At 38.0% G+C, this 25,546-nt stretch overlaps 1 protein-coding gene and 2 long non-coding RNA genes across 35 annotated transcripts in view; 1 reads left to right on the top strand and 2 right to left on the bottom strand.

Moving 5' to 3' along the window:
• The window catches only part of EIF4G3 (eukaryotic translation initiation factor 4 gamma 3), a 375,758-nt gene that overhangs the window by 227,548 nt on the left and 122,664 nt on the right, over positions 1-25,546 (top strand). For 17 of the 33 annotated variants that reach the window (XM_077971386.1, XM_077971281.1, XM_077971264.1 and 14 more), the window contains 2 exons: positions 10,141-10,249; positions 18,214-19,053. In XM_077971386.1, coding sequence (XP_077827512.1) covers positions 10,141-10,249; positions 18,214-19,053 — 949 coding nt within the window. Of the gene's footprint in view, positions 1-10,140; positions 10,250-18,213; positions 19,054-19,148; positions 19,276-25,546 lie in introns of those variants that run through there. The other 16 variants (XM_077971367.1, XM_077971286.1, XM_077971325.1 and 13 more) reach the window with 3 other exon arrangements.
• On the bottom strand, positions 13,292-18,911 carry LOC144335701 (uncharacterized). Its single transcript, XR_013406768.1, has 2 exons — positions 17,470-18,911; positions 13,292-14,909 (listed from the first exon to the last, which is right to left on the bottom strand). It is a non-coding gene; the product is annotated as an uncharacterized LOC144335701 (long non-coding RNA).
• LOC144335692 (uncharacterized) overlaps positions 20,250-25,546 on the bottom strand; it is a 36,534-nt gene continuing 31,237 nt past the window's right edge. Inside the window, exon 7 of the long non-coding RNA XR_013406751.1 lies at positions 20,250-20,494. This is a non-coding gene — a long non-coding RNA (uncharacterized LOC144335692). The remainder of the gene's footprint in view (positions 20,495-25,546) is intronic.

A 25,546-nucleotide genomic window follows, 5' to 3' on the forward strand; every position in this document is an offset into this window, starting at 1 on the left:
CTTACCAGTTTTACATTCCCACCAGCAGTGTATAAGCATTCCCTTTTTCCCACATCCACACCAGCATCTATTGTTTTTTGACTTTTTAATAATGGCCATTCTTGCAGCAGTAAGATGGTATTGCTTTGTGGTTTTAATTTGCATTTCCATGATCATTAGTGATGTTAAGCATTCTTTCATATTGTTTGTAGGCCAATTTATGTATCTTCTTTTGAGAAATGTCTATTCATGTCCTTTGCCCACTTTTTGATGGGATTATTATTATTATTATTGTTGATTTGTTTGAGTTCCTTGTAGATTTCTGGATGCCAGTCCATCAGATGTGTAGTTTGCATCTCTATGGGTTGTCTTTTTACTCTATTGTTTCTTTAGCTGTGCAGGTTTTTAGTTTAATTAGGTTCCATTTATTTATTTGTGTTTTTGTTGCATTTGCTTTGGGGTCTTAGTCATGAATAATTTGCCTGGGCTGATGTCTAGAAGAGTTTTTGCAATGTTATCTTCTAGAATTTTTCCAGTTTCAGGTCTTATATTTAAGTCTTTGATCTATCTTGAGTTGATTTTTGTATAAGGTGAGAAATAGGGATCCAGTTTCAGTCTTTTACATGAGGTTTGCCAGTTTTTCCAGCACTATTTGTTAAATAGGGTGTCTATTCCCCAGTTTATGTTTTTGTATGCTTTGTTGAAGATCAGTTGGCTGTACTTTATTGGCTTTATTTCTGGGTTCTTTATTCTGTTCCATTAGTTTATGTGCCTACTTTTATACCAGTACCATGTTGTTTTGTTTACTGTAACCTTGTATAATTTGAAGTAATGTGATGCTCACAGATTTCTCCTTTTTGCCTAGGATTGCTTTGGCTACTTGGGCCCTTTTTTGGTTCCTTATGAATTTTAGGATTGTTTTTTCTGATTCTGTGAAACATGTTGGTATTTTGATGAGAATTACATTGAATCTGTAGATCGCTTTTAGTATAGTATGGCCATTTTCACAACATTGATTCTTCCAGTCTATGATTATGGGATGCATTTCCATTTGTTTATGTCATCTGTGATTTCTTTCAGTAATGTTTTGTATTTCTCCTCGTAGAGATCTTTCACCTCCTTGGTTAAGTATATTCCTAGGCATTTCATTTTATTTGTGCAGCTGTCATGAAAGGTATTGAATTCTTGATTTAATTCTCAGCTTGGTCGTTGTTGGTGTATAGCAGTGCTGCTGATTTGTGTCCATTGATTTTGTAACCTGAGACTTTACTGAACTCCTTTATCAAATTTAGGAGTCTTTTGAAGGAGTCTCTAGGGTTTTCTTTTTTTTTTTTTTTTTTGAGGTGGAGTCTCGCTTTGTCGCCCAGGCTGGATCTCAGCTCACTGCAAGCTCCGCCTCCCGGGTTCACACCATTCTCCTGCCTCAGCCTCTGAGTAGCTGGGACTACAGGCGCACACCACCACACCCAATTAATTTTTTGTATTTTTAGTAGAGATGGGATTTCACCGTGTTAGCCAGGATGGTCTCGATCTCCTGACCTCGTGATCCACCCACCTCGGCCTCCCAAAGTGCTGGGATTACAGGCGTGAACCACCGTGCCTGGCAGGGTTTTCTAGGTATACAATTATATCATCTGCCAACAGCGATAGTTTGACTTCCTCTTTTCCAATTTGGGTGCCCTTTATTTCTTTCTCTTACTTAATTGCTCTAGCTGGAACATCCAAAACTATGTTGAATAGAGGTGGTGAAAGTAGGTATCCCTGTCTTGTTCCTGTTGTCAGGGAGAATACTTTCAACTTTTTCTCATTCAGTGTGATACTGACTGTGGGTCTATCATATATGGATTTTACTATTTTGAGGTAAGTCCCTTTTATGCCCACTTAGTTGAGGATTTTATCATAAATGGATGCTGGATTTTGTTGAATGCTTTTTCAGCATCTATTGAGATGGTCATATGGTTTTTGTTTATAATTCTTTTTATGTGATGTATCACATTTATTGACTTACATATGTTAAACCATCCCTGCATCCTTGAAATAAAACCCACTTGATCATGATAAATTATCTTTTTGATGTGCTGTTGCATTTGGTTAGCTAGTATTTTGTTGACAGTTTTTACATCTGTGTTCATCATGGAAATTGGTCTGTAGTTTTTGTTTTTTTGTGTGTTCTTTCCTGGCTTAGGTATCAGGGTGATACTGGCTTCATAGAGTGATTTAGGGAGGATTCTCTCTTTCCCAATCACTTGGAATAGTTTCAGTAGGATTGGTATCAATTCTTCTTTGAATGTCTGGTAGAATATAGCCATGAATCCATCTGGTCCCAGGCTTTTTTTGTGTGTTGCAAATTTAAAAATCTGATTCAATCTTGCTGCTTGTCATTGGTCTGTTCAGGGTTTCGCTTTCCTCCTGATTTAATGTAGGAGTGTGGTATGTTTCCAGGAATTTATCCATTTCCTTTAGGTTTTATAGTTTGTATGCATAAAGTTGTTCATAGTAGTCTCAAGTGATCTTTTTTATTTCTCTGGTGTCTGTTGTAGTGTCTCCAGTTCCATTTCTAATTGAGCTTATTTGGATCTTCTCTCTTTTCTTGGTTAATCTAGTGAATGGGCTATCTATTTTTTCAAAGAACCAATGTTTTATTTCATTGATCTTTTGTAATGCTTTTTTTGTTTGAATTTTATTTAGTTTTGCTGCAATTTTTATTTTTATTTTTATTTTTTTTTGAGACAGAGTCTTGTTTAGTTTGTGCTTGTGCTTGTTTTTCTAATTCCTTGAGGTACACACACATTAGGTTGTCAGTTTGTGCTCTTTCAGACTTTTTGATGTAGGCATTTAGTGCTGCAAACTTTGCTCTTGGCACTTCTTTTGCTGTACTCCAGAGGTTTTGATAATTTGTGTCATTATCATTTGATTCAGATAATTTTTCCATCTTGATTTCATTATTAACCCAGATATCATTTAGAAACAGATTATTTAATTTCCATGTATTTGTATAGTTTTGAGGGTTCCTTTTGCCTCCAAGAACTTTAAAAATCATTTTTCTTAAGCCATCAAGCTTTTATTTTGAGTGTCTGGGTTTCCTCTCATCATTTCTGACCTTGGCAACCTTTCATTGCTTTGAAGGAGTCCATATTCATAGAATTTTTGAAGTGTATATGGGGATTATGGGAACTACAAGATGAGATTTGAGTGGGGACACAGTCAAACCATATTAGTATAGGATTAATTAGTATAGAAAGAACTGATCTATGTGGCTGATGACTGTTGTAGTCCTTATATCCTATAATTCCTGCCTTAGAGTTCAGTGGAATTATTGTTACTATTATATTATTGCTATGGTCATTATTTATTTTTTTATTGCCTTTGTATGAAAGGAGGTGCTTGTTATGGCATGTCATATATTATTATATTATGAGAACACTTCAGAACTTCAGGTTAGATACCTAATTTTTGACTTGATCTCTGTACTCAGGTATTTCACAAGCACTTCAACCTCAAAACTGGAGTTCATGGTTTTCCTCTAACCAAACCTATGATTTCCAAACCTTATGTCTCCTCCAGTGTTCCCTTTCTCAGACTGGCCCCTATCTCAGAAACCAGAAACCTAATGTTTTTCTTTTTACCCCTCTGTCCTCATAGATCCCCTCTCTACCATGTCTCATCAGTTACCTAATCAAGTAAAATTCAGTCACTGCCCCCCATTATTACCACCAAAATTATTGCCCTTGGACTACTGAAGTTACTTTGAAAACTGTTTTCTTATGACTGCTGATTCCTTGCTCTAGTTCATTCTCCATGCAGTGGTCAGAATTATCTTTATAAAATATCAGCCAGGTGTGATGGCTCATGCCTGTAATCTCCACATTTTAGGAGGCTGAGGCGGGAGGATTACTTGAGCCCAGGAGTTCAAGACCAGCCCAGGCAAAATACTGGGACCCCAACTCTACAAAAAATAGAAAAAAAATCGCTGGGCATGTTGGTACACACCTGTGGTCCTAGCTGCTTTAGGAGGCTGAGGTGAGAGGAACACTTGAACTCAAGAGGTCGAGGCTGCAGTGAGCTGTGATTGCGCCACTGCACTCCAGCCAGGGTGACAGAGTGAGATTCTGTCTCAAAAAAAAAAAAAAAGAAAAAGAAAAAATACCTACAAAATAAAACACAAATCTGATTATATCACATTGCTGCTTAAAACCTGGCCCTGGCTTCCCATTGCTATGGGGATAAAGACCAAAACCCTTGGTCTGGCCTGTAAGGCCCATCTGCCTGGCTCCTGCCTGCCTCATTTCACACCAGATTCCTCTGTTTTTTCTGCATCCCTCTTACCTTTTACATAAGGTAGGTGATCACGGAATACTTTTCCTTTTAGAGCTTTCATACATGTGTTCTCTCTGCATGAGATGCGTCTACCTGCCCTTCTTCCTACATGCCAACATTCACATTGATTATTTGAAACTCAGCCTGAATGTTGCTTACTCAGAATATCTTCCTCTCACACATCACAGTCAGAACCCCAGATTATGGGTCATCTTTGTACTCTTACTTCCCCAGTAAAGCATTTGTACTTATGGTAATTAAATGATTAATTTTGTGGTTTATGCCATATGTTTCCTTTGTTAGAATGTAAGCTCCATGAACCCAGGAATTTTGTCTTAGCCTTGAGTGGGTTCATAGTGTTTTGTGCAAGTTAAACATCAGGAGGAAATACGCATATATTGACACACACATTTCTAATGAGAGAATGGGAGAAATTCCTCCTTAAGAAAGAAGCATGTTTTGGTACTTTTTCCTGGCATTGTTAAATATACTATTGTTTTGCTGCTGCTTTTTTTTTGAGACGGAGTCTCACTCTGTTGCCTAGGCTGGAGTGCAGTGGCACGATCTCGGCTCACTGCATCCTCCGTCCCCTGAGTTCAAACAATTCTTCTGCCTCAGCCTCCCGAGTAGCTGGGATTATAAGTGCCTGCCACCGCGTCCAGCTAATTTTTGTATTTTTAGTAGAGACGGGGTTTCACTGTCTTGGCCAGACTGGTCTTGAAATCTTAACCTCGTGATCCACCCACCTCAGCCTCCCAAAGTGCTGGGATTACAGGCATGAGCCACCGTGCCTGGCCTTTGTTTTGTTTCTTAACCTTCATGGTGTTTCTCAGTGGAGGCTATACTTGTTCATCCACATATTTTATATATGTTAAATACATGAGGTATTTATACAGGATGATGATGATGATGATGATTATTATTATTATTTTGAGACGGAGTCTTGCTCTGTCACCCAGGCTGGAGTGCAGTGGCCGGATCTCAGCTCACTGCAAGCTCCGCCTCCCGGGTTTACGCCATTCTCCTGCCTCAGCCTCCCGAGTAGCTGGGACTACAGGCACCCGCCACCTCGCCCGGCTAGTTTTTTGTATTTTTTAGTAGAGACGGGGTTTCACCGTGTTAGCCAGGATGGTCTCGATCTCCTGACCTCGTGATCCACCCGTCTCGGCCTCCCAAAGTGCTGGGATTACAGGCTTGAGCCACCGCGCCCGGCCTATACAGGATTATTTTAAAGTCATTGAATGGTATTCTTATGATAACAGTAAATCAACTTTTTGCTTATATTTATGTAACTATTTGAAGTCTCTGGCTTTCTCTAAATCAATTATAATAGAGCTCAGCGAATATTATCTGTAGTGGGCCAGATAGTAAATATTTTAGGCTTTGCAACCATATTGTCTCTTTTAGCACTCTTCAATTCTGCCATTGTGGCACAAAAGCAGTTATAGATAATATATAAATGGATGGGTGTGTCTCTTCCAATAACATGTTATTTATGGGCACCAAAATTTGAATTTTGTATAATTTTCATGTGTCAAGAAATACTGTTTATCTCTTGCTTCCCCCGCCAACATTTGAAATTGTAGAAACTTACCTTGTGGGCAGTATAAAATCAGGTATATGGCCCCAGGGGCATAGTTGTTGACCCTTGTCTATAACCACCTCTGTAAGTATTCTATCATTTATGTGATTAAAATAGAAGACAAAATAAGGTGACCCCCTTTCTGGGCAAAACAATGTCCCTTTGTAAAGAAAAATGGGCCGGGCGCAGTGGTTCAAGCCTGTAATTCCAGCACTTTGGGAGGCTGAGAAGGGCGGATCACGAGGTCAGGAGATCGAGACCATCCTGGCTAACACGGTGAAACCCCGTCTCTACTAAAAATACCAAAAACTAGCCGAGTGACCTGGCGAGCGCCTGCTGTCCCAGCTACTCGGGAGGCTGAGGCAGGAGAATGGCGTAAACCCGGGAGACGGAACTTGTAGTGAGCTGAGATCCGGCCACTGCACTCCAGCCTGGGCGGCAGAGCGAGACTCCGTCTCAAAAAAAAAAAAGAGGAAAAATGAATTTTAAATTGTGGAAAGAAATATTTAAGAACAATTTTAGATTCTGTTGCCCGTTTACTTACTAGGTAAACATTATGTTTTTAAAAAATGAATTCCTCCAGTATGTGGGCCTAAGCTTACCATGATCTCTTGAGGTCAGTACTTTACATTTAGTATATAAATCTTTGAGTAGATTCTAAAGGAGAATTTATAAAGAATTTTTCTCAAACACTATCAGGAATCGACTATCTTACCCTCCCTTAAACTCTTTTCATTCCAGTTTATAAGAGAAACATTTTGGCCGGGCGCGGTGGCTCAAGCCTGTAATCCCAGCACTTTGGGAGGCCGAGACAGGCGGATCACGAGGTCAGGAGATCGAGACCATCCTGGCTAACACGGTGAAAACCCATCTCTACTAAAAAATACAAAAAACTAGCCGGGCGTGGTGGCGAGCGCCTGTAGTCCCAGCTACTCGGGAGGCTGAGGCAGGAGAATGGCGTGAACCTGGGAGGCGGAGCTTGCAGTGAGCTGAGATCCGGCCACTGCACTCCAGCCTGGGCGACAGAGCGAGACTCCATCTCAAAATCAAAAAAAAAAAAAAAAAAAAAAAAAAAGAGAAACATTTTATTTTTTTCCTTGTACCAATCAGAACCTTGATTTTGAAAAATTTGATGGGGGATTTTACCATTTACATAAATTATAAGTTGTTGCAAAGAGTTGCTAAATGACCCTGACCTTTTAACTCTGACTTCCTTAGCATCTTTATTGAGTTGTTTTATATTTTGATAGCAATTGCCTTTCCAGAATGATTTTATAAGTTTTCATTCCCACCAATAGTGAATGTGACTAAAATACAGTGGCTTTGAAATTCCTTAAATATATTCTTAACCATCTAGCTTAGTTTCTTTATATGTATCAAAATGCACACAGCATTGGATGTGATGTTTTATGTCACAGTACTTGGTATGTTTCCTGATTGTTCTGACTTATTGATTAGTAAAATAGTTCATGATTATTTGAGCTTTGGGAAGATAAGAAACTCCTTTGTAATAGACGGGGTTTTTTTGTTTGTTTGTTTGTTTGTTTGTTTGTTTGGAGACGGAGCCTTGCTCTTGTCACCTTGACGCAATCTTGGCTCACTGCAACCTCCAACTCCCGGGTTCAAGCAATTCTCCTGCCTCAGCCTCCCGAGTAGCTGGAATTACAGGCACCTGCCACCACTCCCAGCTAATTTTTCTATTTTTGGTAGAGACGGGGTTTCATCATGTTGGCCAGGCTGGTCTCGAACTCCTGACCTCAGGTGATCTGCCTGCCTTGGCCTCCCAGAGTGCTGGGATTACAGGCATGAGCCACAGTGCCTGCCCTGGTTGAATTACTTCTTTAGGAGAGAAGAGATGAAATTAGTGGTTAAAATACAATTTGAGAAGATTATCCTAAATTAAAACTAATTCTGAACAAGATTAAAGTATTGAATTCTGGCCGGGCACAGTGGCTTATGCCTGTATTCCCAGCACTTTGGGATGCCAAGGCAGGCGGATCATGTGGTCAGGAGATAAAGACCACCCTGGCCAACATGGTGAAGTCCCGTCTCTACTAAAATACAAAAAACTAGTTGGGTGTGGTGGCACACACCTGTAGCCCCAGCTACTCAGGAGGCTGAGGCAAGGAAATCACTTGAACCTGGGAGGCTGAGGTTTCAGTGAGCCGAGGTTGTGTCACTGCTCTCCTGCCTGGTGACAGAGCAAGACTCTGTCTCAAAAAAAAAAAAAAGTATTGAATTACATGTTAATATGTTATGATTTTATTAGTACTGCTGGAGGCTTATAAAATGATGAAGTTGAAGGAGACTGTAGGATCTTTAGTTCTACATTTCACTGCTGTGAAAACTGAGAAGTACTTTCCGAGCATTTTATGGATATATACTTGTGTACTGGATACTTGGATTTCAAATTGTAACTTAAACATATTATCTCATTCCTTTCTTAAGACTCTTTATACATAGATTCTTTTTAGGACTTTGTTAATTTTAAAATGTCCATCTTTTATATGATTGAAGGTATTTTAGATGGAAAAATCATTGACTCTAGTAGCCTTTTACTGTCTTAAACATCTTACTTTTTCTGTGAATGTCATTTTGTGACCTACTTTTAGCACTTAACCTGCCCCCCCCCTTTTTATTTGGTTATTAATTTCCCAGGCGATTGGAGTAGTTAATATTTTTTTCCTTTCAGGTAAATGATACAACTTACAAATCTTTCTTTCCTGAGAAATGTGGATAACTGCTTAATGAATGCTAAATAACATGGAGTGTTTCCTTTGTTCCAGATCTGTTTTCAACCTGTAGAACTGAAAAATCGGTATTTTTATTTTTAGCTATGAACCTTTCTATTGAATTTCAGTAGTGCATTTTTTTTCCCACTGAAACTACGGATCCAGAGTAATTACGGCAGTGCTATTTTCTTTATTTGTCCCTGTGAAAACAGTAACTCTCCATTTTTTTATATAGAAATATAATTTTAGTAGTCTTCATTTAGAAGTAATTGTGGAATATGAACATTTTCACGGTCTAATGAATAGGTGAAAGGATAGCATTTTCACTATTTCTGTCTATTATTCCATACAGTCCTTATATACTCAAATATAAATTTCATGTTGTACATTCTGAAAAGCATTGTTACTTAAATGATATCTATCATCCTAAATTGTATGTGTCCAATTCATTTTATATTCCCATTTTAAGTGACACCGACTTGAAAATATTTTTTATGAACTCTCACTTTTTAAGTGTCTCTATTTGCCCACACTTACCTACATCTTAATCTCCCCATCCCTATTCCTCAGAAGAAAAAGAAAAATAGAATTGTATAGGAGCTCTACTTTGATAGCACTGATATAATTCATTGTAGGATATTATAGATACCAAAAATATTGACCTTAGATCTCCGAGGAGAGACACTGCTTTGTTTTGTTGCTTGTGTAACCCTCAAATCCTGAATGAATACCTGCCTGGAATGTGATGTAGAATGAGTGTTCATGTCCTCTCTTGTGTAATTCTGTTCCTCTAAGTTGAGCAATAGCTGTGATTTTTCTCAACCTACCCTGCTTGGATTTTGATGGTCATTTTTCATTCTAATACAATGCCTGAGTGAAAATGAGAGTTTCCTCATATCTCTGAAAAACCCGGTATTTTACTCAAGATTTCTGATTCTGAAAATACCATACTTGACCCAGAACCTATAGACATTTTATGGTGAAATTGCTTTATTATATACTTTCAAAGTATTTCACCTGTATGATTACATGGATGAGTAGCAGGAATCATTTTTCAGTATTGTTTTCTTGAATCTGTAACTGGTTTTCAGTCTCATTACATTTTCTGTTTGTACTGGTTTGCTAGATAATTTATACATGAAGTTGACCAAATCAATTTTGGTCTTTGGGAGAGTGTTAAATTCCCTCTCAGATGTGACATCTATTGTTAGGTTGACAAGTCGGCTTGTCCTTAGAAGGAATACTGGGAAATAAATTGTACTAATGATTGTTGTGCTGTCTTCTCTTGCTGTGGTTAATAGTAATCATTTCTTTTCCTTCCCCTTTTTCTGCTGCCTCTTTCTTTATCTTCCCTGTCTTCCCATGTACTTTTGAATTTATTAAATTGGACTATATATTTTTTCCTTGCTTTCCTTTTTTAATTTTGTGATCTCCCGTGCTCTACTGTCTTCCCTACTCGCTTGGGTTCCATGTTGCTAGTTTTTATGTTCGCACGCTCATTATCACCCTTTTTTGTACTTCAAATCCCAGCAGCTGCCCAGCCAGGTCCCTGAGCACAGCCCTGTGGTTTATGGGACTGTGGAGAGCGCTCATCTTGCTGCCAGCACCCCTGTCACTGCAGCTAGCGACCAGAAGCAAGGTTTGTGTATGACTGTTTTCCTCCCTCTTATCTTCAGTCTCTTTTTTATTAATTTCATTGCCCTCAGCATTCAGGAGTAAGAGTACAGCATCCGAGGATTATTTAGACACCCACCTTTAAACAAAGCTTTGAGGCAGAAAATTAAAGTATTCTGCCTCTAGGAAACTAAAGTAGGGATAATTGGTAAAATTTTTTCATACATTTGTTTAATCTCTCACTGTTAGTATCTGTATATAGGTAAAAGGTTAGCTGCCTTAAACCGCCCTTTAAAACAAGGTGAGAGGTGGAGGGAGAAATCATAGCATATGTTACTTTACAAGAACAATACAATTTAGCTTATATATTCAGCATGTCCCTAGGTATCTTGCTATTTAAAAAAAAAAAAAGATAAAGCGTTTCTTCTTACAAGACTGGGCTTCTATAGCCACAGTTGGAGATGGATCCAAGTTCAACTCCCGGCTCCATCATGCACTAGTTATTTGATCTATTGAGCCACTGACCTTGTGTGTCTCGGTTTCTTCACTTGTAGAATGGAATAAAGACCTACATGCCTGACAGGATTACTGTGGGAACGTGCCTATCACATGAAAAATGCTTAGTAAATTATAGCCATTAATGCTATATTAAGGAATAGTACACTAAGGTCTCTGCTCCTATTGAACTTGAACATGAAGGTGCCAAATGTTTGTTGAAATAAATACTGTGCCTTTGGGAGTATAATAGAAAATGTAAGGGAAATCTCATACCAGGAAGTGGGATATCATAGTCTTTCTTTCCTGCCTAGTTGGATTTTAACTTGACCTTTGCTAAAATTGAGAGATAATTCTAAACACAGTTCGAGGAAGCAAGTAACTTTGACCTTGCTTTATGTTTCAGATTTCTAAAAATGATTGGATATCATATATGGAAGCCATTTACCTTCTAATTTTCTTGAATTATTCATTCCTCCAAACCATTTGTTTATTCTATAGCTCTATGGTTAGTATATAGATTTTCTAAAACTTATTGTCTTTTTTTTTTTTTTTTTTTTTTTGAGACAGAGTCTTGCTCTGTTGCCCAGGCTGGAGTGCAGTGGTGCAGTCTTAACTCACTGCAACCTCCTCCTCCTGGGCTCAACCTATTCTCCTGCCTCAGCCTCCCGAGTAGCTGGAATTACAAGCATGCACCACCATGCACAGCTAATTTTTGTATTTTTAGTAGAGACGGGGTTTCACCATGTTGGCCAGGCTGGTCTTGAATTCCTGACCTCAAGTGATCCGCCTGCCTCAGCCTCCCAAAGTGCTGGGATTACAGGCCTGAGACACCATGCCCATACTAAAAATTATCCTTCAAAAAATATTTAGGAGTGGCCCATAAAATCGACATATTTAATATTAAAGGTTTTTGGGTAGACTGCAGGTTAATCACATTTATAAACTTTCTGGAAGATGTATTTCTAATGTATGATTTCAATGATTTTTACATGAAACAAAGATTATCACGTGTTTTTAATATAGAAATTTCATTTTCCCCCTGAGTATTGAGAAGCCTGATATTCTTGAACAGACAGGTACTATATTGTATTTGTTATGTAAGATAGTTTTAAACCAAAAGATAGTCAGTGATCCTAATCTGGCATGCTTCAAAAAATTACACTGTCAAGAACTTCTTTCAGCAACATTTTGAGTTAAAAGAGAACTCCTGCATGCTTCAAGCGAATTTTTTAAATAGTAAAACCATTTACCTTGCAAAATTACAGGTTGTAGAGACCAAATGTGGAAGTCCCCTCGCTACCTTCAGTGACAAAGTAGTTTTGAGTCAAAGTTCAGAATGTTTTTAATCTTAGTGGATAATAATTCTCAGAGTATTTCCCTTCAAAACTTGATTGCGCTTTTGCAAATGTGTAATCCTTTTACTGGTTAGAATTATGCTAAGCATATTGAATACTTCCCATGCAAAGAGGCCTTAAAATTTATCCTCTGTGCAGACTTTCTCTGTAGCTGTGCCAGGATTTTTAAAAAGTTTATCACATACTTTGATGATGATAGTTCTGTCCTTCCTGAAGACAGTATTATTGCATTTGCCATTATTTTGTGAAAAATAATGTTAAAATTTTTAGATTATGAGATCCCTGCATTTTGTCATATTTAGGCCCAGATTTCCAGACAAGGAATGCAGACTTTATTTCCTCTCAGGTTTTTGTTTTTGTTTTGCTTAGTGGAAATTTGAATAACAACATCAACATATCAAACTGGTGCATAATATAGGCTTAATTGGAAAGTATTCAGGTTACCTTGATGAAAAGAAAAACTTGTAGTATTTTAAGTGCATTTCAGAGGTTATAAGTAACTCTCTGGGATTACTATTATCTTCCTTTTAGTACCACCTATTCACCAGAAAACTAACTCTCTTTCTCTGTTTCTCTCTCTTTCCCTTTCTCTCTCCCTTTCACTCTCTCTCTCTTTTTTTCTTTCTCCCTCCCTTCCTTCCTACCCTCCCTCCCTCCCTCCCTCCCTCCCTCCCTCCTTCCTTCCTTCCTTCCCTCCTTCCCTTCTCTCGCTTTTTTCTTTTTTCTTTTCTTTTCTCTTTTCTTCTTTCTTTTCTTTTCTTTCTTTCTTTCTTTCTTTCTTTCTTTCTTTCTTTCTTTCTTTCTTTCTTTCTTTCTTTTTCTTTCTTTTTCTTTCTTTCCTTCCTTCTCTTTCACTTGCTCTCTCACTCTCTTGTTCTTTCTTTCATCTCTCTCTCTCTTTCTTTTTTCTTTCTTGACTGGTCAAACAGTAGCTTTTCTGATTTCATCTATTAGCCTGCCGATATCTAAAATATTACTGTTTTCAGAGTTTTTTTTTTTAATTAAATTTATGTAACGTTAGAAAGGGCTTACTATTTTTTCAGAGAAAATGTTTTTTTTTTTTTTTCTTTACACTGAGGATTTTTTTTTCTTTTTTCTTCTATTTTGAGACAGGGTTTCGTTCTGTCACCCAGGATGGAGTGCAGTGACATGATCATGGCTCACTGCAGCCTCCACCTCCCAGGCTCAAGCAGTCCTCTCACTTCAGCCTCCTGAGTAGCTGGAACTACAGGCGTGAACCACCACGCCCAGCTAGTTTTTGTATTTGTAGAGGCGAGATTTTTCCATGTTGTGTAGGCTGGTCTCAAACACCTAAGCTCAAGTGACCTGTCTGCTATGGCCTCCCAAGGTGCTGGGATTACAGATGGGAGCCACCTCGGCCAGCCAAGGAGTTTTTCAAAATTTCCTTCTTAAATATAGATTCCTTTTGAAATTAGCATATAAAAGCTGACTTTTTTCAAAGATTGTTATATTACTCCCAGAATCTCTACATTTTGTAGTCAGATTGTTTTTTTCTTTCTCAATAGAAATGTCATTACTGAGAGTTTGTACTCAGTTACAGAATCTCCTGTTAACTCTAAAGTCTCCCTCCTGCTTGATTGACTTAAGTACTTCTGTTTCCATAAGCCTCCCCTTTCCTCCACAAAGTTGGAAGAATGTGGGCTTTGAAATCATTCTCAGGCTTGAGCACTTGCTACTTACATGACCTTGGGCCTATGACTGATCTCTAAAACCCTCAGTTTCCTTATCTGTAAAACAGGCAAATAATTTCTACCCCAATGGTGGTTGTGAGAATTAAAAGGGACAATGTATGTATGGTATTTGACCCAGTTCCTGGAACATAGTAAGTGCTTAACAAATGTTAGCTGCCATTATTAAGCTTCTGGTTTACAGAGTTTTTGACATGAAACAGCTAGAATATTTACACGAAGGCCAAGGTTCCAGACAAATCTACCATTTTACCTTTGTTTGACACCTGATGAAGACATAGAGAATACTTCACATTGGTTTGTAGAGAGAACAACTGTTGAATTAATTAAAATTTTTGCTTGGTATTGATAGTACACAGCTGAAATGATTGCTGTTTACTGATGAGAAAGAAAATTAAATGCATTGTATTGAGGATATGATATGGATAATTAAATGAGTTAGTTGGTGCCTTAGTCTTAATCTTAGTGCCTGTTGAAAGCACCTAGTGTGTTCAGTGAATGGTATTCTGTTTGTAATTCAACCATCCATAGCAGTGTTGTTCATTTGGGACTCTGTTGGCATTTAGACCTATTTTTGTCAAGTGAGACTGTACCTCAAATTGCAGGATGCTCAGTATTCCTCTCTCTGCCTATTAAATGACAATAGCATTTCAGTCATTGAGAGGCTTGTGACAACCAAAAGACACCCTTGTCTTGGTCATTGATTCCACCACCATATGAGAATGAAAGGGAGCAATTTTATTCTTCTTAAAATTTGACACTCCTTATGGAAACTACAGATAAGCAAAATGAGAAAGTATGTGTCTGATTACTCAGAGCCATTATTAATAAACTGATTTTCCCCTATGCACATATGTTAGTACTAAGTATTTTTTTAAGTTACCAAATTGGGTTCTACATACAGTTTTGTACCCTGCTTAAAAAAAAATAAAATAAACGTTCTTGCCAGATGCGGTGGCTCATGCCTGTAATCTAAGCACTTTGGGAGGACGAGGCAGGAGGATTGCTTGAGCTCAAGAGTTCAAGACCAGCTGAGTAATATAGCAAGACCCCGTCTCTACAAAAAATAAAAATATTAGCCAGGTATGGTGGCTCGTACGTGTGGTCTCAGATACTTGGGAGGCTGAGGTAGGAGGATTGCTTGAGACTGGAGGTTGCAGTGAGCTGAGATCACACCACTGCACTCCAGCCTAGGCGACAGAGCAAGACTGTCTCGAAACAGAACAAAACATATATTTTATTACAAAAAACTTTCCATATCATTAAATACTCTTTTAAAAACCTATTTTAAATATTGCATAGTATGCCATTATATGCCCAGACCATCATTTCTTTAATAAAATCTCTATTGTTGAACATTTAATTGATTTCCTTTTTTCTTGTATTATAATATAAATAGTGTTGCCTTAAATATTCTAGACATCTGTCTTTGCTACCCCTTTCATGATTATTAGAAAAATTCTTAAAGTTGGAATTCCTACAAATTCTTAAAGATGGCCAAACTCTTTATAGTAGAAGTCTTTAGAGGGATAAAGTAAGTGTTTTGTTTTGTTTTTTTAATTTAGCTCTACTGTGTTTTCAGCTTTCTGTATGAAAGCTTTAATTAGTGGGTTAAAGGACTTTTATTTTAGAATGAAGAACTCATAATTTTTTTGTTTTGTTTTGTTTGAGATAGAGTCTCCCTCTACTGTATCACCCAGACTGAAGTACAGGGGTGCGATGACAGCTCACTGCAGCCTCAACCTCACGGGCTCAGGTGGTCCTCTTACCTTGGCCTCCTGCGTACCTGGGACCGTGAATACACACCACCATGCCCAGCTTGTAGAAATGAGGTCTTGTAGTTTGAGACCTCCTGGGCTCAAGTGATCTTCCCCCTTGGCCTCCCAAAGTGCTGGGATTTACAGGCATGAGCTCACCGTGCCTGGCCTAATTTTTTCAATACTAGATTTTTCTGAAGAGTATATAGAAGTTTATCAGTTGTAGGTCTACTTTTGTTTGATTTTTTACTATCAGAAATTGTTTCCCAACATTAATAATTGAATTGACATACTCTTATTAGATATTTAATGTGAGAATCAATCTCTCTCTTCTCTCTCTCTCTCCCCCTCTCCCTCCCTCCCCCTCCTTTCCCCTCCCTCCCCCTCCCTCCCCCTCCCTCCCTTTCCCTCCCTCCCTCTCTCTCCCCCTCCCCGTTTCCCTCTCCCTCTCTCCCACTCCCACTCTCCCCTTCTCCCCACTTTTCCTTTCCCTTTTTCATTTTGAGACAACATCTTGCTCTATTGCCCAGGTTGGAGTGCAGTGGCATGATCACAGCTTGCTGCAGCCTCATCCTCCTGGGCTCAAACGATCCTTCCATCTTGGCCTCCCGAGTAGCTGGGTCTACAGGTCTGCGCCACCTCACCTGGCTAATCTTTTTATTTTTTGTAGACACAAGGTCTCACTATGTTGCCAAGGCTTATTGCAAATTCCTAGGCTCAAGAGATCCTCCCGTCTCAGCCTCCTAAAGTACTAAGATTACAGACATGAGCCATCACACCCTGCCCTGTTTTGAAATTTACTGCATCTAGGTTTCAGTCAGTGGTCATAAAGGGTGTTATTCTGATAAGCTTTCACAGTAGCATTATGTAATCTGGGTGACTTATTTAGCAGTTACTGCAGTGAGCTGGAAATTATTTTCATCAAAGATATTTTGATAAATACATGTTTGTATTTATGTATTATGTATGGCGTGTTCCATCTAGAATGAACACACACATGAGCGTGTGCACACACACGCGCGCACAAAATAAACACATGTTTTCCAGAAATACTTTTGTCTGTTGCCCTGTCAACTTAGTCTGAGGGATTTGGCAATGAGAGCCTATTGATTCTATCTCATCACTACAGTAACTAAGAAAAGTCCAATTTTAGAAGCACCAGCTTCTGTGCCTATAAATAAAAGTATATTTTAAGGCTAATAACTGTCATTACAGTGAATGAATTAATAATATCTTAATGATAGTATTTACTACCTATTTATCTGACAAACAATGCATATTTGCTTTCACATAATTGCAGTTTATTGTAAAGACTCACTTTCATTGATGCATAAAAAAATTCTGTTGGAGAAAGTAAAGTCTCATTTTAGGTTGTCTTTTAGTAGTGCTTGAAACTTTTATTGTCATTTGATAAACATACTCATGAGTATATGTTTTTCCATGGAGCCTATTTATTGTGCTAAGGAAGCACAAGGCTGGAAGCCAGTGTAAATCTCCTTTGGTTTCCTCCACTCAGGGATGAATCACATATCAATTTACCTGGAATTTATTAATAAAAATGTGGAAATTATTGTTAATTATCGTTCCTTGTATTTTTCTGGTACCCTCATTATGATGACCAGTTTCTTCTCTCTCTCTGTCTCCTTCTCTCTATATATACACAGATGCATTTTTGTATATCAAACTATTTCATACTATGAAATACTAGTACTTTCATACTATATATAGTTTTCTTTTTCATTGGATTTATTTGTGTATTAACTTTGTTTTCGCCTTAATTGTTTTACATGTCAAGACACAAGATAAATTTTGTTATTTTTATTTTGTCTAGAGAGGGGGTCTCGTTCGGTCACCCAGGCTGGAGTGCAGTGATGCATTCGTAGCTCACTGCAACCTCAATCTCCTGGGCTCAAGTGATCCTCCCACCTCAGCCTTTTGAGTAGTTGGGATTACAGGCGTGTGCCACCAAGCCCAGCAATTTCCATTTTTATACCTTACATTATTTCTGGTTATATACTTCTGTTGAGAATTGAAGGGTAAATTAATTTATAAACTGATTTTTATCAGTTACTGAGAATAGTTTGATTTCACTGATAATAAATTTCATTACATAAAATGTGATGCTTTGCCTTGAATTTTTATACAAGTAATGCTTTTTAAAATAAAAATTACCTCCCCAAACATGAAAATATATAGAATAAAAAATAACATCAGTCCCTTTATAATATTTAATTTTTAATTGTTTGCCCTTGTACTGTTCTGCCACTATAATATATCCCTGGAAAAAAATTTTTTTAGGGAACAAGAGATGGTAGAAATTAAGGTTTTCCTACCTTAAAGAAAAGCCTCACTCCGAAACCAAGAATGGTTTAGCCTCAGTTTTGATGAACTTTTCAGTTGTGTTCTTGATATAATTATTTGGTGAATAGATTCCTTCTCTTACTCCAAAATAGACTTTATGTATTGGTTACCAAATAAGTAGTAGGTTTAAGTAAAAAAAAAGAAAGAAAGAAAAGAGACAATGTTTTTGGCACACCACAATAAGTCTAATATATTAGTCTCTATTCTGCTGCCTGTAATTTAGGGTAAGAGATTGAAAGAATTGGCCCAAGGCAATATATAGTCTCTGATCCAAGAATTATTCTTAAAACTTATTTTTTTCTTCCCCAGAGGAGAAGCCAAAACCAGATCCAGTGTTAAAGTCTCCTTCCCCAGTCCTTAGGCTAGTCCTCAGTGGAGAGAAGAAAGAACAAGAAGGCCAGACATCTGAAACTACTGCAGTAGTATCCATAGCAGAGCTTCCTCTGCCTCCATCACCTACCACTGTTTCTTCTATTGCTCGAAGTACAATTGCTTCCCCCACCTCTTCTGCTCTCAGTAGCCAACCACTATTCACCACTGCTATAGATGACAGATGTGAACTCTCATCCTCAAGAGAAGACACAGTTCCTGTACCCAGCCTCACATCTTGCACAGAAACATCAGACCCTTTACCAACAAATGAAAATGATGGTGATATATGCAAGAAACCATGTAGTGTAGCACCTAATGATATTCCACTGATTTCTAGTACTACCCTAATTAATGAAATAAATGGAGTTAGTGAAAAATTACCAGCCACGGAGAGCACTGTGGAAATAGTAAAACAGGAAGTATTGCCATTGACTCTTGAATTGGAGATTCTCGAAAATCCCCCAGAAGAAATGAAACTGGAGTGTATCCCAACTCCCATCACCCCTTCCACAGTTCCTTCCTTTCCTCCAACTCCTCCAACTCCTCCAACTTCTCCTCCTCCCACTCCAGTGATTGTTCCTGCTGCCGCCACTACTGTTAGTTCTCCGAGTGCTGCCATCACAGTCCAGAGAGTCCTAGAGGAGGACGAGAGTATAAGAACTTGCCTTAGTGAAGATGCAAAAGAGATTCAAAACAAAATAGAGGTAGAAGAAGATGGGCAAACAGAAGAGATTTTGGATTCTCAAAACTTAAATTCAAGAAGGAGCCCTGTCCCAGGTAAGCCATTCTGCCATTAATCTCATGCTTGCTGAACATGAAGAATAGGCAGTGTTTGAGTTATTTTTTAATTGGCTACTTTCCTTGACTTCCAGAAACATCGAATGAATGCTGAAATTCCTAGTCTGGTTTCTTCAGTGGTGTGTTTGTGTTTTAGTACAACCTGCAAAAGAGTTACTCCATTGTCTAAAAATGCAAATGAGAATTTCCAAATATACAAAATGCCTCCAAGGTATATGTCATGAAACATGTTGGGTTTTATTGTTGTTGTTGTTGCTTCATTCATATGAATCAGTTTCTCAATGCTTAACTTTGCTGCTTTGGGGCTAGAAAACAGTCAAAACCAGGATGATCTATAGTCCCTAAAACTGTCTTCCCAGAATTTTAAAACCCAGTCAGTCCTAAACTTAAAGGAACTCCTCTATGCATGACTTCTTTTTAAATCTTGGATGTAGGATGATAGCAATCAGAACATCAAAGGTTTATAACTATTTTTGAAAATATAATGCTCTTGTTGATTCACTTGCAGGTAAGCTTAATGTTCTCTCACTTTGCCTTTTGAAACTGTTTTATTTTTTGTGTACAGTTTTACCTGGTCAGTAATATCCTTGGAGTATTATAGTCTTCCCAGTTCAAATTATTTGTTTTTAAAGTAGCATCACCTGGGACCTTAGGAACTAACCATTGGGTTATTGTAAGTTTAATCAAAAGTTATCTGAGGCTTATCAGCTATTCTCAGTTAGCCCTTAGGAATATTGAAGTTTTGGCTTTGAACAATTCAGCACAGCCTATCTTCTTCAACATTGTCCTTTGCTATATAATTTCCTTTCTCTATGCCTGTCAGATTAAGTAATGCATATGTAAATTGGGCTTTTTGATAAATGAGTGCTCCTCCAGCAGTTGATTCTTAACATGCAGTGAGTAGGTTTTGGTCACCAACGTCCTCAGTATTTTGTCTATTTTGAGGTGTGTAATAAGGAAATTTGACAAACCCAAAAACTGATCCCTACTTTTTAGATGTGGCTTTTCTACCCAGCTTTGTTCTTGAGACAATTTCCTCATCAGTGTCTGTAAGAGGTGTCTAGCCTCTTGGAATTGTAGAACATCTTGTAGAACACCATGAGCCAGAGCAGAAAAGAAAACAATGCAGGGCAATTGGAACAGTGAGAAATTTGTCATAAGTCTTTGTAAATTACCTGTTTCTTCAACTGTCTGTCTTCCATTGACATCAGTATTCATAGTGCCATCACAAACAGTGGACCTTCTTCCTTGGTGGAGAGATGACCTTAGACCTTGTTTTGTCAGTTAGAAAAACAACCTTGGGGCCCGGAGTAGCAGATCACGCCTGTAATCCCTGCACTTTGGGAGGCCAAGGTGGGTGGATTGCCTGAGCTCAGGAGTTCGAGACCAGTCTGGGCAACACGGTGAAACCCCGTCTCCACTGAAATACAAAAAAAAAGCCAGACGTGGCGGTGTGGGCCTGTATTCCCAGCTACTTGGGAGGCTGAGGCAGGAGAATTGCTTGAATCTGGGAGGCAGAGGTTTCAGTGAGCCAAGATCGTGCCACCGCACTCCAGCCTGGGCAACAGATGGAGACTCCGTCTCAAAAAAAAAAAAAAGAAAACAATCTTGGTTTTGGTGTGGCTATAGGTCAATGCCCTCCAAAGAACACCTGTTTGTTGGAGAACAGCAATTTGTTTGACACTTCATTGTTCATTTTCATTTGCAGTGATATGATAGTTACAAAAATGAGAGAAACTAATGAACAAAAAAGTTTTTAAAATGTAAAAACAAAAACAAAACAATCATAGGAAATATAAGTTGAAGATACAAACCGTACCTCAGAGTTGAAGTAAGTGTAAAGTGAAAAAGACCATGCATCAAAATCGTACTTCACTCATTTCTGACATTTATGCTTTTTTAAAAATCAGTTTGCCACTTAGATGGCCTGATATTGCAAGACAGTGCCCAGGGATGGATGGGCAAACAGACTTTTGGTTTAAATAATGTTCATACCATGGTACATTTGTTTGAAATGCAGATCCTCTCAGTATTAGTATTGTGATCACCAGCACCTTAATCAAAGAGTATAGATTCTTCAGTGGTAATCCAGAGAGCACTTAGAAAAGAAAGAACTGTTGTTTTCATGACTTGGAGTGACATAGAGGTTTGTGATGTTGGGAGGTAAAGTTTCTTGGCATTTTTCTAGTCTCATGATTTTTTAACCTATATGTTTAAGGGAACTACAAGTTTTATAATTTCCTTTTACATCTTAATTGTCTTAATAGTCTTCGAAATCCAACAGTAAATGAGCTTTAAGAACCCCTGCAACTCTAGCTTTTTTTTTTTTTTAACCTTTTTTTTTTTTTTTAAGATGGAGTCTCGCTCTGTCACCCAGGCTGGAGTGCAGTGGCGCCATCTCAGCTCACTGCAGCCTCCAGCTTCCAGGTTCAAGCAGTTGTGCCTCAGCTTCCTGAGTAGCTGGGATTACAGGCGTGCACCACCATGCCTGGCTAATTTTTGTATTTTTAGTAGAGATGGGGGTTTCACCATGTTGGTCAGGCTGGTCTTGAACTACTGACCTTGTGATCAGCCCGCCTCAGCCTCCCAAAGTGCTGGGACTACAGGCATGAACCACCGCGCCCGGCCAGCAGTTTTTAAATTATAAAGCCTCAGAAGCATTTCTGACCCATTCATTTCTGTCTCAATATTTTTTAATGGTTTTGTCACAGAAGTTAACAATGAAAATTAAAATTACCTCCAGTCTTTAAGTATATCCACCTGACGTGGTCATATGCTTAATGACTGCAATTTATTTGTACTTATTCACTTAATATTCACTTATCACACCTTGTTTACTTTGAGAAGTTAATAAATCATAACAGCTGTTTACTTTGAGAAGTTAATAAATCATGACAGCCGTTTACTTTGAGAAGTTAATAAATCATAACACCACAACAGTCTGGTTTGCATATGAGTCTTTTGGTGGTGACTTTTGAGAATAGTTTTTACTTGTCTCTGCTTGAGGATGAAACACCTCAAAGCTGACTTCGGAAACCTGATACATAAATAACATTTATATCAGTTGGTATATAGTTGGTTAAAGCAGGAAAGTCATAACATAAGGGATATGGTATCTTTTAGTTCTGCTGCAAAACATTTTCTTGTAACTATTCTAGATCATATTTCTGAATGAATAAAAATGCATCAGTTGAGGCCAGGCGTGGTGGCTCACGCTTGTAATCCCAGCACTTTGGGAGGCCAAGGAGGGTAGATCACCTGAGGTCAGGAGTTCAGGACCAGCCTGGCCAAAATGGTGAAACCCCATCTCTACTGAAAATACAAAAATTACCCCGGTGTGCTGGTGTGCTTATAACCAGCTACTCTGGCGGCTGAGGTGGGACAATTGCTTGAACTTGGGAGACGGAAGCTGCAGTGATCTGAGATTGCACCACTTCACTCCAGCCTAGGCAACTGAGCAAGACCCCGTCTAAAAAAAAAAAAAAAAAGCATCGGTTGTTTTCGGACTGAAGAACAAGCTCTGTAAAATTAGAATTTGGTGTGTATATATCTTCAGTGTACTCTAAAAAGCCTCAGCTATTGGCCACACTTTTAATATCTCCGTCACTTCAATAATTAAATGCATAAAACTAGATACTACTTGGATGATTTATTAAAGTCTTGGGAATTTTTATTGTTTATTCTGTATATCTGGTGGGGGGAAAAAGGAGTGTTTTGAACTTGTGGGAAAGCATTCCCCATTAATCATCTAGGAGTTCGTTTTCTGCAATTTTAGCAATGTATATGATGTATAGTATGTAACATTAACTTTCCCACTTTTTAAAAGAATCATGACTTTTTTATTTTATTATTTTTATCTGTATCAGATATAAAACCATTATTTAAATTTTCTTAGGCAGAGGGAGATTTCTAATTTTTCTGTTTTTTTTTTTTTTTTTTTGGCTCTTGCTCATAGTACATTTTTAATGTATATTTTGTAAGTTTGTTTTATGAACTTACCCAGATAAATTTTCCTGGATGTAGATTGATGGCAACTTATTCTAAAACAGATTTGTGTCTACTTTATCTGCTACATGTCTCAGGGAAAGCATTTGCTGGAACTAAATCTAGGTTTAATGTTTGTTGGAACTAAATCTGGGTTTAATGTCCTAGAGGTACAATTCTATCCCAAAGTCTAAGGACAGCCATACCCTATGGCATGGATACGAATTTTCAGGTAACAGCAATCTTCTCTCCATCCAGTTGAAACAACATGCTTTCTCATCATCACTGTGTTGGTTCAGTGGTTTATTCCCTCTCTCTTTTTTAAGCTATATTTTCACTGAGCATGTCACCCATTTAGGAGTCTCAGAGCTTTATGTGAGTATCTCAGTTCCAAGTTCCCACTTTGCAGGGATCCAAGATCTCTCTTTTCTTATAGGTGTTAAAGATACAAATTCCTTGGTTATAGAGACTGGCACACCCTCCTGTACCCCTAGGAATGTAAGGATGACATCATCCACTGACCTGTAGTTTACCTTATATTCTCGTAAGCGCAGCTAAGGATGTAGGAGGGTTTCCAGATTCTATAGGACATAAGATGGTAAGTTTATTTCTCAAATGGAGATACAACTGTATGTTTTGGTAATGTTAACAAAATACTGATCTGTGTAGCCAATCAAGTTGCCGCTTTCTCTTTTAGTTGAGACTTACTGAACTGTAAAGGGAACATACTTCAGTGCAATGAAAATATTTTAATAACAACACTTGCTTTATTCTCAACTGTGAGAGTATTCAGAATACTTTCAAAGAAATAAACATAGCAAACATAAAACCAGAGATATAAAAGTCTTATCAGTTTTTCTAGATTAAACTAAAAATGACTAATCTTTTAAATAATAAAATTTATTCTAATCTTTGCTCTACTTACATATTCTAAAACATATTTGAAATATCTCTGGAAGATTTAGTTGCTGGGGCCAAAAGTAGATCGCCAATGGTTTGAGTGTCCCATTGGCCTAAACACTATACTACTGTGCATCCTTATAATTTAGCTTCTACAGAAACGTGTTCTGGAAACATGGGAACAGGACTCTTTACACATTTCTGGTTCTTTGTCATCTACCAAAACCAGCAGAGTGATCCTTAAAGCAAGGACCCTTGGCTTCGGTTTTCAGAGGCTTGAGTCTGAGTGATCCTTAGGGATAAATAAAGGTTTTCTCCACCTTGTTGGTAAACTATTTCCAACAAAGCTGCCTAAAAAGTATGTTTCTGCCATCCCATTCCTATTTTCTTGTTGCCCTCCCCAGTAAACTCTTAGGCATTCCTTGGAAAATACTGATGCTGGTTAAATTCTTTTATATACTGCAGAATGAGCCCAGACACCTGTTAGTCGAGCCTCCTAGCAAGTCCCTTACGTAGTTCCTCCTTGCCTTTTTATGTGGGATAGATCTCCCCGTTTTTTACAGTAGTTCATGTCTTTCAACATGAGCCCTAAAGTCTCAGTAGTTGGATATTAACTAAGTTCTACATCTTCCTGAGTAGATATACTTTGTTCAAAATGTAACTCCCTTTCCCCTACACTTAGTAACTAATCCTCCTCCACCACAAAGGACTATTGTACTGACCTGCTTCCAGAGAGGGTAATTCAGCCAGCCTAGAGGTGTGCTCCCTCAGTCTAAAGAAAACCTCTTCAGGAAAACCTAGTTTTACTGTAAGTTTTCCCTTTCTCTAATATCCATCATTACCTTGCACACAGTTGCCTCATTGCCTTTGAAAGGATAACTTTCCATGTTCCTAACACAAGGAAATGATAAACACTTGAGGTGATGGATACCCCAATAACCCTGATTTGGTCATTACACATTATGTGCTTTTATCAAAATATCACATGTACCCCACAAATATGTATGACTATTATGTATCCTTACAAATTTAGAATTAAAAAATAAAAGCACAAGTATGCCAAAATAAGGAAGATAAGTTTAGTAAGACTTTATTAAGAAAAAAGATAATTTTCCCTACTCGTGCATAAAAATGCCCAAAATACATTTCCTTCAATATATTTTTGTCATTTTCTATTACTGTATTAAAATACTTGGTAATTTAGTCGCAATCCTAATAAAAATTATTGTATATTTTTCTGTTTCCAAAGGCCTTCCCGGGCATTTCAAGCATTATTCTTGTGATTTGAACAGTTATTCCTGGGATACAGTTATTTCTGTTTTGCTGGTGACAAAAATAAGCCTCAGAATGGTAAATCAGCTTTCTCAGGCTCACAGGAGAATTACCACCCCTTCCTTTACGTCATGTTTCTATTAATCTTTCAGAGATGGTGTGTCAATACAAAGTTACCTTAGGATTTGACAGTTATACTTTATGCTTGTGACCTAGGTTCAAAGTGAAACGTGAAAGCCCACCTGTTTCAGCCACAGTAGTTACTGAAGGCCCACTATGTGTCAGTCATTGTTCCATGCACTTGAGATTTATGAAT

This window comes from Macaca mulatta, chromosome 1 (genome assembly GCF_049350105.2).
Source record: "Macaca mulatta isolate MMU2019108-1 chromosome 1, T2T-MMU8v2.0, whole genome shotgun sequence".
Taxonomy (NCBI): domain Eukaryota; kingdom Metazoa; phylum Chordata; class Mammalia; order Primates; family Cercopithecidae; genus Macaca; species Macaca mulatta.